General features: G+C 33.2%; 1 protein-coding gene across 1 annotated transcript; it reads right to left on the bottom strand.

Annotated features, from left to right (window-relative positions):
• Positions 1 to 10,884: 10,884 nt before the first annotated feature.
• Positions 10,885 to 13,302, bottom strand: LOC109160280 (sorbitol dehydrogenase-like). The gene is made up of 6 exons (XM_019308577.1): positions 13,144 to 13,302; positions 12,952 to 13,019; positions 12,568 to 12,804; positions 11,815 to 12,105; positions 11,447 to 11,634; positions 10,885 to 11,312 (listed from the first exon to the last, which is right to left on the bottom strand). Exons 1-6 carry the CDS (start codon positions 13,241 to 13,243, stop codon positions 11,120 to 11,122), a joined length of 1,077 nt encoding a protein of 358 aa, XP_019164122.1. The 5' UTR covers positions 13,244 to 13,302; the 3' UTR covers positions 10,885 to 11,119.
• Between the last annotated feature and the right edge of the window lie 2,335 nt (positions 13,303 to 15,637).

Below are 15,637 nucleotides of genomic sequence, written 5' to 3'. Positions count from 1 at the left end.
TCTTATACTAGTGCCTAGTTTCTTGTGATTGCATATTGCGTGCCATATCCCCCAATCCCCTGAGGACGATATAACACACCCATACACTCACCATCACTCATTTTTGCTACATCAACTAGTTTGATACTTTGAATCTTTGTATGATTGAAGTATTTGAGTATTTTTGTTTTTTAACATTGTTTTCATATTATGATTTATGAATTATCATTATTTCATTTATTTGGATGTGTTATTTGATTGAATAATGTTGAAAACAGCCTCATTAAAATTGTCAAACTACAAATTTGCCACTATTTTTTTGGCGCTCGCCTAGATTCTGCCTAGGCGCTAGGCACTGCCTGAGCCCCCGACTAGCGCCTAGCGCCTACTGCAACCATGGTTTTAACAGACATTCCTTCACCTAAAGAAGATCATTACTAGAATGGGATGAGAATATTGATGAGTGTCAAAAATACCCCTTTCTAGGGGTCAATTTTGGGTTTGGAGCTTAATTGATGATCTTTGTGCTTAGTTAGGATGTTATTGATGCAAATTGACATAATTGAGGTACAAGGACTAATGATGAGTGCATTTTGGTATTTTGTAGGATTTTGGGTTGAATTGGAGGCATTTGGACAATATTTGGGGCATAATTGAAAGAAATCCTGCACCAGCAAATTGTATGCAGGGTATCACGAGCATGGAACCAGGAGTACAAAATGTTCAGCAAGTTGTACGCCTAGTTTCATGATTGTGATTTTATTCCCCAGTGTTGTACATAGGCTATAACGATCGCAGAAGCCCTTGTACAATCCAGGCGGGAAGTATTTAAGTGAATTGAGAAGTTGACTTTGTAATATAGACTTTAGTTTTCATTTTTCACTTCTAGTCATAGCTCAAAATACTCTCCAATTGTAGAGGGATAAAGTAGTTCTAGGGTTTCAAGGTGAATTGGCAACTCATTCTTCCTTGCTTGATTGGATTTCTTATTGAATCGATCTCAATTGTGATTGAAGCTAAGTAAATTCCTCCATTTCTTCTCTTTTAATTCTTCATCCATTTCCATTGCTAGCTCAATTGTAATTGTGTTTCAATCTAGAACATGAGTGACAAGATTTTTTTAGGGATTGGATTAACATTTATTTGCATGCAATGGTGCTAGTATGATTATTAATTGCTATTGGAAATGTAATTGTGTTGATTGCTTGAATTCTTGATGGAAGTAGAAGGTTTGATTGTTTCTATGGAGTTATGGACCAACTTCATAGGAGATCTAGGGATTAGTCTAGTTGCCAAGAGATTGGGACTTAGCTAAGGCCTTATTCTACTGGCATTTCCCGCCTTAAATTCGAGAGGCCGGATGAAGTCCGGAATGAGGTGTAGGGAAGATGTTCGACAAAATGTCTCATGGTAGTAACATAGTCACTTAGGTGCTGTATTACTCCATGATAGTAGGCATAGAGAATGTGGGAATCGCAAAAGTGTCCAAAATACTGCTCTCATAGCTATTTGGACCTACAATTTTACCTTGAACTTCACTCTAGTGGTAATTCAAGCCAAGATCACCAAAGAAACAACACAAATCAATTAATCCCCTTAACACCCAATTACACTCATAACGGGCATTAAGTGTGTGATGGAATGACTAGTGTACAAGCCTTACTCTTGTAGCAACAAATACACTCCAAGTTCAACCATATAATTGAGATCAAACAATTATACACAATATCATTACAAAATTCAATTCCCACAACAAACCCTAGAACATCCAATCAATTCTCCTTATGTGGTGTAGCAAAAATAAGATGTGAGCTCGGGTGTGTTATGTCGTCCTCAGGGGATTGGGGGCTATGGCACGCAATATGCAATCACAATAAACTAGGCACTAGCATAAGGAAATCAACAAGAAGCTAAGCAAACTGCAAGTTTAAGGAAATGATAAGACTAACACATATACACAAAGATAAACACAAAATAAAGAAATAGGACTCAAGCTAGGGAGCATTATCATCTAGATGCTTTAACAACCTAAAGGATTAGGGAGAACAAGTAACCAAGGAATCAAGCGGGAATGCACGTAGGTATCCTAGTCTACGAACCAATCTCGTGATTAATAAACAAGGATTAGAACAAGGAATTGCCCCACTTTCGTGGTGAATCAATTCCAAGTTCATCAAGCACACAAAGCATCTAAAACCCCCAATTTCCCCTATTTTAGTAGGAAGAAATCGAGTCTATGCAAGGGGTGGCTTGGATTCATCACCCAACTCTCGGTGAGGCAAAGAATCCTCCAAAAACAAGCTAATGAATGTGTACATCAAACATTAACAAGATACTTAAACACAACACCTTCATAAACACATGAACCCTAAGTAGTGTTCTTCCCCTTTTTTACAATAATCACAAATCAAGCATCAAGATAGATAATACAACCCTAACTCAAGTCCATAAACTACCTACTCATGATTAAATAGCATAAAGAATACAAGAACACAAGTAATAAACATAAATCTTGCAAAGTAAAGAGATAAAAGGAAGAAGAACTTATGTATTGAAAATGGAAGAACAATCTTGAAATGTTGAAATCCAATCTCCAAATCCAAGATTACAAGCTTCAAAAGTGTTAAGAAACATAAATCTAAGTCTAATCTAACCTAAAAATATGAAAGGAAGTGAAAGGAAATGTCTAGGGTTGGAACAAGGTCCAAAACCATGGAAAAAGAGCTCAATTCGAGCTTAAATAGGGGCAGAGCAGGTAGGGACGCCCTCAGGGATGGGCGTACGCCAGGGGGTACGCCACCTGCTTCATTCTTGAGCTGATGGATGGGCTGATGGATGGGCGTACGCAAGGGCGTCCCATTTTTGGTGCATTTCCAGTGAACACTGGAATGGTCGTACTGGCATGCGTACGGGCGTACGGCAGGGCGTACGCCACCTGGTTCCTTTTTCAGATCTCGGATGGGATGAGGGATGGGCGTACGCGAGGCAGTACGAGGCTCCTGGAAACAGAATTCTGTGCACTTGTCTTGACTTCTAGGCTATTTTCCTCCTCTAAAACCATTTTATTGGCACTTATGGTCTTCAACAAAGTTGTACCCATTTAAGTTGGCTTTCCAATGGTGCAAGAATCACCCCATTTGGACATTCCTAGGCCGAGATATGGTCAAAACACCGAACAGTGTCCGAAATGAGTGAAAATTACAATGTCTTGATCTTTTGCTCCTCTTTTGTTTTGGTTTGCCCAAATGACTAAGACCATTGAATACACCACTCTTATGTTTCCTTGGAAGTGTTTTGCCCATCAACTTAGCTTCTCCTTGGCTACCATGGACTCTAAATGTATCCATAATGCTCCACTTGACTCCAATATCCACCAAAATGCATGATATTACTCATCTTTGATTCCAATGCTTTCAAAACCAAACTCCTTGCAAAATAACACAATTTAGTCCCAATCTCATGAAATTTGGAATGATCTATATGCAAAATGGCTTAGAGAAATGGGGGGAAAATATAAACAAATAAGCACTTATCATTATGCAATACAAATCAAATAGGCATCAATAGCAAGAAATCAAACCAAATTCAAGCCTTAAAAAACTTTCACTCATAATATCACCACAAATACATAATATTAAGGAAGTAATTGAAGTCATAAGTGAAAAGTAAAGAAATAGATAAAATAAGAAAACTTATCTATTGAGAGCTTCGGAATTAATAATTACAATGTTCTTGAGCTTGGAATTGAAGAAGAACAAGAAACTACTCTAATTTAAGCTAAAATAATGCTAAAAAAAAAGTAGGAAATGAAAGAAAAATAAAATGGAATAAAATTATAAAAAAGTGGAGAGTTCTTTTCAAAATTAGGTCAAATAGAGCTTAAATTATGATGTCTAAAACTCATGAAATGTGATAGATTTAAAATACTAGAAGCCAAGTAATTATGACCACCAATCGTTAAACCGTGGACTCTGGTTCTATACGACGTCATGTTGAACTTTATTTTAACGGAATCCGTTTGTTGTTCAGTTGCGTTACATATGTTTTTTTTTTCTCTAAAGCATGTGTATGTATATTGTGTTATGCGTTTATGTATATCATGTTATGAAATTCTGTACCTTAAACATAAAGATTCTGTACAGGAAATTGATTAATAGTTGTTAACACAAAATATATTGTGTGTATTATTTAACGAATTTATGTCTTGTATTATAAAATTATGTGCCTATAGGACATAAATTATTTACATAAATCATATCTGAGAATAAGTAAAACATAAAACATGTGTTCTTTTCAAAAAAAAAAAAAAAAAAAAAAAAAAAAAAAAAAACATGTGTATATATATCGTGTTATACGTTTCTATACATCATGTTACGAAATTATGTACCTTAAGCATAAAAATTCTGTACATGAAATTGATTAATAGTTGTACAACACAAAACATAGTATGTATATGTATATTATTTACTGAATTTATGTCTTGTATTATGAAATTATGTGCATGTAGGACATAAATTATTTACATAATCAGATTTGAGAATAAATAAGATAGAAAACATGTGTTTGTATTTCGTGTTATGTGTTTCTGTACATCATGTTACAAAATTCTGTACCTTAGGCATAAACATCATGTACATAGAATAAATTAAAATTTATGTTTAAACATGAGAAACGAAAAGTTACAAAATCTGTTAAAACTTAAATATCAAACGACGTCGTTTTGATCTACGGTCCATAATGCGATATAGACTCTAATCCACGATATAAATTACTTTATGACCACATATTATCTAAATAAAATTTTACCACTCACCATTTTTATAGTTTTAAAGTTAAATTCAAGAGTAACTTCATAACTTCTGAGAACCAGTCTTAGCTTATTGCCTTTGAATTTTTCAAGACTATATGTACATGCAAAGTTGGAAAAAATATATATACATCAGAATTCATATATTGAACATTGAATTAAGACTAATAGGTTCATGTTTAACTGTTTAGTTGAAGTATTAGATGAGAAAACGAGTAGAAAAGACAATTTGAAAGCAAATATTAGGATTGAGAATGAATGACCACTCCCACAGAATAGTCAAATTCAATACCAAATGCCGTTGAAAATTAATTTATTTTTAGGATAATGTTCAAATTGGCCATTGAACGTAACCTGAAAATATAATTCAATGAACGAAAAGAAAAAGTGCAATTAGGCCACTGAGGATTCTAAATATTTGCAATTTCACCTAGTAGCAGGTTACTATCAATTTCAGCAGGTTACCTGCTTACGTGACAGCTGAGTTGGCATTTTTAATAATTTTTTATAAATTTTAATAATAAATTTTAAAAAAAAAAAAAAAAAAAAAAAACGACGGGGTGGCCGCTGGCCACCCCCTTCCCCCTCTTCCTTTGTCTCCGGTAGAGACGAAGGAGGGGGAAGGGGGTGGCGTGAGACAACTTTAAATTTTTTAATTTTTTTTTTAATTTATTATTAAAAATTATTTAAAAAGCTAATTCAGCTGCCACGTAAGAAGGTAATCTGCTGAAATTGATGGTAACCTGCTATCAGGTGAAATTGTATATATTTGGAGTGCTCAGTGGCCTAATTGCATTTTGTTGGAGTGTTCGGTGGCCTAATTGCACTATTTTTTTTTGTTCAATGGCCTAATTGCATTTTCAGGTTACGTTCAGTGATCAATTTGAACTTTATTCCTTATTTTTATGGTCCCTATTTAAATGAAAGTCTATAGGGGTGAGTTGGATAGATTTGATAAGATTTTTAAAACTTTTTGAAAAGTAATAAGTAAATTAAACTTGTGTGTTTGGTTAAGAGAGTTAATCACTCAACAACATATAAGAAGTTTATGTTCAAATTTTAATTAAATAGTCAAAGAAACTTTTTATCAAAGTTTTTTGCTCACAGCGGAAATAATTTATAGCACACTAGTAACTTTTGTTAGTAGTAAAAATGATTCAGTAGTATAACAATATGTTTGAAATTAATTGTGTAGAGTAAATAAGAGATCAAGCAATTTATAATGATTCGATTATGGTGCAAATCCTCTTGCTCTACCCTTCTCATTTTTCACTTAAGGTGAGTTTGAAAATTTAAAAAATAATTTTTGAAAATTATTTTTTTGAGTTAGTAGTATTTTGCTAGAGTTGAAAAATGAAAGTCAATAGAAAATAGGGATAATGGTCAAATAGACACTTCAATTATAAGCCAAAGTGAAATTAACCCCATTATGCACTTCATGTCATTACTTATATGCAATTAAATCAATAATTTTTTAAATTTGTGTAATTAGCTCAATTTGTAGGTAAATATAAGGTAATAATAGGTAAAATTAAAATTTTTAATAAAATTACACACACACACAAAAACTGAGAAAAAATATATTAGAGTGACCGAGGAAAATGTGTTCATTTTTCCTGCAGGTTATACAGCATGACATCATTTGCCATCTTTGAGATTGAATTTCTTGGTGGCCGGATTTAAAATTTACAAAAATAATAATAATAATAATAATAATAATAATAATAATAATAATAATAATAATAATAATAATAATAATAATAATAATAATAATAATAATAATAATAATAATAATAATAATAATAATAATAATAAACTGAGAAAAAATATATTAGCATGTAAAATTGTTTTTTTTTTCTTGACGGAGAAGCCAAGCGGTCGCCGAACTTTTAAAAAAAATTATTAATTTTTTTGAATTAAAAATATATCTTTTATTTTAATTATTTTATTTTTTTTTTGGAAGAAGGAACTTAATGCATTATATCTGAAAGCATACAATCAACAAGATAATGAGGAGGATGGTCGAACCACTCCCCGCAACCTGACTCAGAAACGGCTTCCCGAGCAATCAAATGGACAGCACGATTCGCAAATCGCTTAGCAAAGTAGAAGTCGACACCATCAATAGTGGATGCCACTTCTTTAATATCCTCAGCAATTAAACCAAAAGCAGAATTAAAAGTTTCAGAATGTAAAGCAAAATAAACTAATTGGGAGTCAGTTTCCACATCAACATCGCCCATCCCAGTTCCCTTTATCCAACTGAGAGCTTCTCGGACGCAAATCGCCTCAGCTACTTCGACTGGAAATCTTCCCGGCTTGCATATCATCTTCGCAGCTAAAATTTGCCCACCATGGTCACGCAAAACCCAACCCAAACCCATAGAGTTGTTTTCAACATCAAACGCTGCGTCCGTAATTAATTTTTAAAATAAAAAAAATTACATGTAACTTAGATGAAACCTATTAATTAACTTAATTGCAAAAAAACTGACCCTTAGTTGAAGGGGTCTATTTGACCCTTATCCCATTGAAAGTGGAGGAGATTTTTTAGAAAATAATTTTTTCTTTTTTTGGGCAAGTCATTTTCCGTTTGCAGCAGTAGAGCAGCTAATCAGTCGACGTTGCTGCCACCATCCCTCCAACACCACCACTCCCCACCAGCCGCCGCCGCCGCCGCCACCACTACCACCACCACCCCTCCAATACCACCACCACCAGCACCTATCACCACCACCACCCCACCACCACTACCACCCCCCAACCACCACCACCACCACCACCACCCACCACTACCACCTTCATTGTATATTTTAAATATTTAAAATTAAAAATAATTATACTCATTTTCAGAAAATGAACCAAACACACCAAGACAATTTTCTGAAATGCAACTAAACACGGAAAATGAAAATATTTTCTAAAAAATGACTTATTTTTCAGAAGTCATTTTATTACTTTCCAAACACATCATTATAAGAAAACTCAATAGTAATCTTGTCCACCATAAAAATTAAAGTGAAATCAAATTTGTACTTTAATTTATTACAAACCAGCACACAGTTTGACAAGATTTTCACAACACTCCAATAGTTTGTTATTCTCCCTAAAACCTAAAGGGCGAGAGAATTTTACCTTCTATGGCAAGAAAACCAATACCAATTAACATAACTAACTGAAAAAACACGTGAGTCTTGAATGCAAGATATAGCCTTTAATACCTTTAATTTATTTCAATTATAAAGCTGGACTAGATGAAAACATATTCCAGATATAATAAAGAACATGAAATAAATAGCAGTAAAAGAAAGCATGCACCAGGATATGTTCACGCAGTTCGGAGCCTCACTCCTACGTCTGTGGGGCCACTCACATTAACCCAAATCCACTATGATGAAAAACGGAGTACAAGAGGATAGTTAATTACACTCTAAAGTATAACCTATAACTACTCCAGAACCTACTCCAGTGGATCTGATGTGCCGGCGTTCTTCATTGCTTCATGATCTGATTGCAAGATCTTCTTCACACACAACAGTACAGGATATATTTGGTATAGATGCACCAAGATTTCAGTGTAAGACTTTGTGAAAGAGTGCGCAATTTGAATGCTAATTAAGGTAGCATTATATAGGTTTGTAAAAGATGTTTTGATCCTCAAAACATGCACTCTTCCATTCCTAGAATTCGGCTACTCCATTAGATTTAGATCTCCTTATTTATAGGGTCTTGAATAAGTCCTTTTTGAATAAGCTTCATATCCCCTAGATTACTTCCTTGCGCTGATCCAGTCAATTGCTCCAGACGACGTGACTAATCCAGGACTACTTTGACAACTAATCTAAGCCAATAAAACAGAGGTTTAAACGTGCAATATATTTACACTTACACTAACAATACGTCAATCCTAAGGGTGTCTTTGGTTCATGGGTTTATACACTAGGAATGAGAATTAAAAAACATAGTTAGTGTTTGGTTGGCAACTTTTTAAAACACAATTATGAAATTTGATTACTCATCCAATTAAAAATCTCATTCCCTAATTAAAAAGGGTATCATTCCATCTTATTTTATTAGTAATCTAATTTTTAAGTTTGGATCAGTACTTTTATATTTTTGTTTTGATTTTTTTTGTTCAAATTGATAATTTGGATATTATTATATTAAAATCAATTGCCTTAATTTTTTATTTTTGTATTTTCAAAACATTTATTCCCATTATAGCGTCATACATAATCAAACATCAATATTGATAATCATTTCAATTCCACGCTACTAAGAAACATGCAAAATACTTTCACTAAAATCTATTACCATTATCAAATATTTAATTCCGATTCCAATTTTGATTTCCTTGTCCGAATCAAACACATTCTAAGTAAAAGAATATGGATATGGAGGTATAGAAACTTGACCAACGCCTTCAAGCATTTGGTTGACTTTTCTCATGGTTGGCCTTAGAAAAGGATCTTCCTGAATGCACCAAATAGCTGTCATTACAAACCGACCCACCATATCCATATCATTCAAGGCCTCTGCATCATTTTCAACTAATAAATCCAATCTCTTCTTCCGAAAACAGTCTATTGATAAACATTATTTTTGTTGTTATTTTAAATAATTTTTTATAATTAATTTATTTTATATCTATTTTATTCATTATTTTTATAATTAGTTTTATTAACATTATTTAATTTTGGAATTGTTTTTGTCATTAGGTTAGTTTTACTATTTAAATTTTATCAGTCCAATAATTTATTGATTCTAATTTAATAATAATAATAATAATTATTATTATTATTATTATTATTATTATTATGATTTTAATAGTCCATGGTTAGCCGGAGCTTAATAAGTGTAGACTAGTTAAATATAAACTCTAATTTATTATATATTTTAGTAAAAAGAAAAAAAAAAAGAATTATTTTTCACGAATGCATCCGGATTCCGGACGACTGCGTATTGAGTGAAGGGGCTTCGTCAATGGCGTTTTCCGAGTCGAACGAGGAGAAGGTATTCAGGCGCAGTGGAAAAATCGTGGAGTAGGAGAAGCGATGAGACTAGACAATATAAATAGAAGGCTTTGAAAGAGGCTTCAGGATCATCTCCTCACCGGAAGGAACCTAGTTTTCCGACGGTGATTTCCGTCTGGCAGCACAACGGTTCCTTCAATTTCAACAGCAATTCCCTTTCGGCGGTTTTAGAGCAAGAAATTAATCTGGCGGTGCAGAATCCTTGACGGCAGCTCCGACGGCGACGTTGGCAATTTCCGATCGGCAACTCCAAAGTAATCCTCGGCGGCAGTAGTTTTTTTCTTCTTCAATTTTTGGCAACAAAGCCTATTTATTTTCCCTCTCTTAATTTGCGTGCCTATTCACAACTCTGCCTTCGATTTCAATTTTGATTTGAGCATTGAACTGTCCAATGTTTGTTAAGAGTGTTGGTATTAATTATTGCTGTTAATTGTTGATTATGATGAGTTATTAATTGTCATTTTATGAATATGATGAAATTGATATGAAATTCTTTAATTGATTCATGTTCTTAGGCTTTTTAATTGATGTTAATTTCATGTTCTTATACCTTTTTAATTTGATTGTTTAGTTAATATATTTTAGTTCGAGGTAATTTGTTTGTTCACCGTTAAGTTTTGATTCAATTATTCATTCGTTTAACTTTCTGAATTTCAATTATTTTGCATTTGATTCTTAATTAGCTTTGAATCTTTAAATTGTTTTATTAATTATTTTAATTTCAAGTTATTAAATTGTCCATCAATTGGTTTATGTTCTTAGAATTTATTCGATTTCTTGCTATTTCATTTTGAGGTTATTCCATTATTGCTCCTGCTGTTATTTTTTATTGGTGATTTAGTTTAGTTAATCCATTTTGCTTGTCAATTCTGTTTCCTTCTCTTTTGATTAGTATATTTTCTTAAGTTGTTCTCATTCGATTTAATTTCAATGCAATTCAAACTTTGTAATCCTCATCAAGAAATACATTTTGAAGCTTTATATCGCAATGGATGATTTGACCATAAAACACCATGGTAGATTGGAGAGTGAAAAATAAGTCACTTCTCAAAAAATATTTTGTGGATTTTCAAACAAAACCTTAGCTCAATTATATTATGAATTTCAACATTACATTACAACTTATTGGCACATTGGTACATAACATTTAACAGTTTATTCATAAGGTAACTAACTAACCACAGCAACTGCATAAGTATTATGAAGCAAGTTTAACTTCTCCCCCTTTTTCACCTCTGCAAAGTGTGTATACATATATTATTTCATCTTGTTTTGTCTTTGGTTTCATAACTTTCAGATTTTACAGATTAAACATGACCTTTATGGCATTGCCGCCACGAGCACTGGTTTCGAATGCTTCTTCAACTTCCCTCTGTGAGAACCCAAATCTGTGTGTAATAAGGGGTTTCACATCGATCTTTCCACTGCTCAGAAACTCGATGCAAAGAGGCCATGTATTCTTGTAGCGGAAAATGCCAACCACATCGACCTCCCTGACCATAATTTGAGAAGATGGAATGATAAGAACGAATACAACACCTAGTTTTAACCCCAAAAAAAGTGCACCGAGTGTTTACCAGTTTGTGTGTTAATCTTAAATAAAGTGAAAACCAGTTTGTTTACCAACCTTGCAGTAGTTGATGAGAGAGGGAGTGTCATGTTTTCATGACCCATACCCACAAGACAAACTCGACCACCAGAACGAGTTGCACCAAGTGCGGTTGTCATAGTTTTCTCGAAGCCAGCACAGTCGAAGCTCACGTCTATTCCAGCACCCATAGCTTCTTTAATCTTTTCAATGTCAGCAGCCACATCCTGAAAAACCCACACCTTAAATTTTGATTTTGGATGACGAGGAAAACCCCACAACCATTTCGAAACCAGCCTAGGTTACCCATAGCTGATCGGCTCAAACTAGGGGGGCAAGGATTCAAACTCGTGACCTTGTAGTTACAAGCGTTATTTTAATATCAATTGAAAAATGGGAAAGCAAACCTGAATATTAGTTGAGACCTTGATGGCCGCATCTGCTCCTAGCTCTTCTGCAACAGACAGACGGGCCTGATCTACATCCACAATCACAATTCTCGGGGCACCAAAAGCACGGGCTGCAAGCAGCGTGACAAGACCTATAGGTCCTGCTCCCATCACCAACACTCTTGTCTCGGGACCAATGTTTGCACGACGACAGGCATGAACACCTACGCTTAAAGGTTCACACATCGCCCCTTCTTCGAGGCTAAGATTATCGGGTAGTTTGAAGCATAAATCTGCAGGATGTACCACCTGTTTACAATAAAAAGCAATGTGCTTTAACCTCATCAAAGTTTCTTCTTCATATCATACGAATTAAGATGACCCAAAATAACCCAACTCGAATTCACATGACAAATTATCAAGTGATCGGAGTAGAATACACAACCAGATGTTTTTTTAGTACTACTGACTCTGTTACAATGTAGTATTTGTTCATAGCTACTTTCTAACCTACTGAAGCACAAAGAGTCAATACCGCCCTCATAGGGCCTCAAACCCATGACCTCTCATTTGGGAGAGTCACTTCATGCCACTAGACCACAAGGTCATTGGCAGACAAATTCATGTTTAGTTTCAAGAGATTTTAAAGATTAGCATACGAAGCCCATAACATTGACATCAATGGAAGCATAATATGACAAATTCATATACTCATTGCCCGGTCAAAAACTCTTGCAAAGAGAAGGAAAAGTCAGGAAATTTATCGAATACCTGATTAGCAAGAGATCCATGAACCGGGGGAGTGGCAAAAAACTTCATATCAGGGCACAAATTGTATCGGCCTTCTTTACAAAGATCACATCGCCAGCAACTAATTCCCGGTTCTAAAGCCACCCGGTCACCCGGAACTAGCGTCTTCACTTCACCGCCAACCTCTTCTATGATACCAGCACACTCATGCCCAATCACCATTGGTTCTTTCACAATAAAACCAGCACACCTCATGTGCTGCAAATTTACCCAAATTTTTACAATTGATACAACAGCCAGTAAATTACCATTACTAAACTCAAGTTTAGTCCAAATTATTCAAGTTTAGGCATAGTTTAACAGTTTAATTAAGCAAAAGATTGATTAGGGATACTAACAGGTTACCTTAAGGTAGTGAACATCACTTCCACAAATACCAACAGCCTTCATCGTAACCCTAACATCATAGGGTCCTAACCATTTTCAGCATCATCAGAATAAGAACAGGAAATATTAGCTACTCTGGAATTTAAGAACAGAACCAGTTAACCAGTTTCACATCAAGAAGCAAAAGAGGTGAAGGAAAGAATGAAGTACCAAGAGGTGGAAGCTTGAAAGGTTGAATCTTGAGATCATTGGCACCCATAAGCCAAGCAGCCATGTTTTCTTCCCCATGGGACATTCCTCCTTTACCCATTCTAGCTATCTTGCGTTGTCAACTCCCAAAATGAACTCTCCATTCTAGATTTCAGGATAAGAGGGTATTTATATTGTTTTTTTTTTTCTTTTAATCATTGAATATGTGATCATAAAAATAAATGTTTTTTAAAAAAAATCTTACCCAACACCCACACAAAGTAGGTTGTAGGCACTAGTATGAATTAAAAGCCTACTGATATTAAAATTGAAATTTTTAAAATTTTAACTTAATACATAAAATGTAATAGAGTCAGTAGTACTAAAAAATAACTAAATAGAAAATTATAATTTATATCACTTACAAATATGTAAATTACCAATGTCACCCTAAATTATTAGTGGTATATTGTCCCTCTTTAATAGGAAGAAGGAGAAATATTGTTGTCGGCATAAGAAGAACAAACGAAGAAAGAATTCAAGAGAAGGGTAATATATGTCACATTTTAAAAATTAAAAGAAAATATTTACATCACTAATAATTTAGATGTGATATTAAGAATTAACATATTTATGAGGGTTATAAATTATAATTTTTTAATAAATAAATAAATAAAATGTATCGTAATCATGAATAAAATAATGAACAATTGCCAGGCAAGGCGGACATGGACATCGTATTTTGGAATCAATGCCTTTAATGTTAGTAATTGATTGATTAGTTATATTTCCATATATATTCTTATCGAAAATACTTTTTTTTTACAAGAAAAATTTACAGCTATTATCAAAAGATACATACTAATTTAATTCTGTAGTGTGATCCTAGTCGGTAAAGTTAAAAAATCTTTTTTAAACAATATAATATGAAAAATGATTCTCGCCCCTATAATTGTCACTCTATATTCATAGATTAGTAAATTACTTGTGAGTTGGCTAATTTCACTTTAAATTAATAAGGAATTTAAGTATCCAATAATAACAATGTAATAGAGTCAGTAACATTAAAAAAAAAAAAAAAAAAAAAAAAACCAATAATAAAAAGATGGCACTCAGGTAGTGGCTAATGAAAGTGACAATTGAAGGGGTACCAAGAATTGCCCATAGTTTTTTTTCCTAACCACATGTGTCATCGACCAATCAACTAGCAACCACAAATCAAAGCTAATTATGTTCATGTTAGGTAAAAAAGGATCGATGACAAAGCACTCATTCATAAGTTTTGAGACCTCTTGTTAAGCTAGAAGATGTTGGGAAATTTATATAGTAATGGAGATTAATGATTCAGATGAACTACCATGAAATTTTAAATAATATTTGATGTTGTGGAGTTATGAATATTATTTTAGTTTGGTAGAAAGTAAATTGGGAAATATGGATATTGCGTACAATTAGAACTGAATAGTACTCAGATTGATTTACACAATTCGCTAGTTTTAATGTTTCGTTGGTGTTAACGAATCAATACATTAATTAATTCGGTGGTATCAAATCGAAACTTGACAAATTGATGTACAATTCGTTAATCACGAATTGTTGCATGATTATCAATGGATTGGGGTTCTATAAATTCATTGCTTAAACGAGTTGATGTCTTTTTGTTCATTTCGTTGGTTTAACGAATTGAAACAATGGATTCGTTTGAAGCATGTGTTATACACTCTCAATTCGTTGGTTTGGTTTCGTCTGAAGAGTTCGGCCTTGCCGCATGTTTGAATTACAAATTGTTAATTCGGTATTGAAGTTACAATTTGTTAACTTTCAATTTGTTGGGTTTGTGCTGCTTTCGTGTAAGTATATATATATATATATATATATTACTTATTTATTTATTATTTTGCATGGTAACATTCAATAATAAGAAATAAGATTATTTATTATTTATTTACTTATTTATAATATATATATATATATATATATATATATATATATATATATATATATATATAATAAATTCGCATGCAGTTCATTAACCTAGGAATGTTTATCTCTTATGAAAATAAGATTCAAAGTAAATATTATTTCTCATGCTTGATATATCAGTTAAGATATATCTTATGAAAGTTAATTTTTAAACTGCAGTAATTTTCATGTAACTTCTCCAAACTGCTATTTTTTGCACCTATAAATAATTGGAGAAACACATGCAATAAACTTGCATTAATCTGAGATATTTCACAGTAGTACATTTCTACAAGAAGTTCTTAAACAAAGCAATTTAAGAATTTCATTCATCTTATTGTATCCCATAAGATTAAATCTTGAACCTTGTTGCTTTATAAGAGGGAGATTTAAAACTTATAGGAAAGTGATTACACACCTAAAGATCTCATTTCCTCACTTCCCTTCCTGTTCACTAAGAATTTTTCTATCAGAAGAAACTTGTGTCATCTCATTTACAACTGATGCATATTTAAAAAAAAAAAAAAAAAAAAAAAAAAAAAAAAAACTAATC

The sequence above is a fragment of the Ipomoea nil genome, unplaced genomic scaffold (assembly GCF_001879475.1).
Source record: "Ipomoea nil cultivar Tokyo-kokei standard unplaced genomic scaffold, Asagao_1.1 scaffold2845, whole genome shotgun sequence".
Taxonomy (NCBI): Eukaryota; Viridiplantae; Streptophyta; class Magnoliopsida; order Solanales; family Convolvulaceae; genus Ipomoea; species Ipomoea nil.
This window is presented reverse-complemented; position numbering and strand designations above follow the sequence as displayed.

What these genes read in the sequence shown, in the direction of transcription:
- LOC109160280 (XM_019308577.1), bottom strand. Translation starts at nt 13,243, where the DNA reads ATGGGTAAAGGAGGAATGTCCCATGGGGAAGAAAACATGGCTGCTTGG. An exon ending in ATGGATCTCTTGCTAATCAG is followed by an intron (nt 12,106 to 12,567) that starts GTATTCGATAAA and finishes TATTGTAAACAG; the next exon opens with GTGGTACATCCTGCAGATTT. An exon ending in AGGTCTCAACTAATATTCAG is followed by an intron (nt 11,635 to 11,814) that starts GTTTGCTTTCCC and finishes TGGGTTTTTCAG; the next exon opens with GATGTGGCTGCTGACATTGA.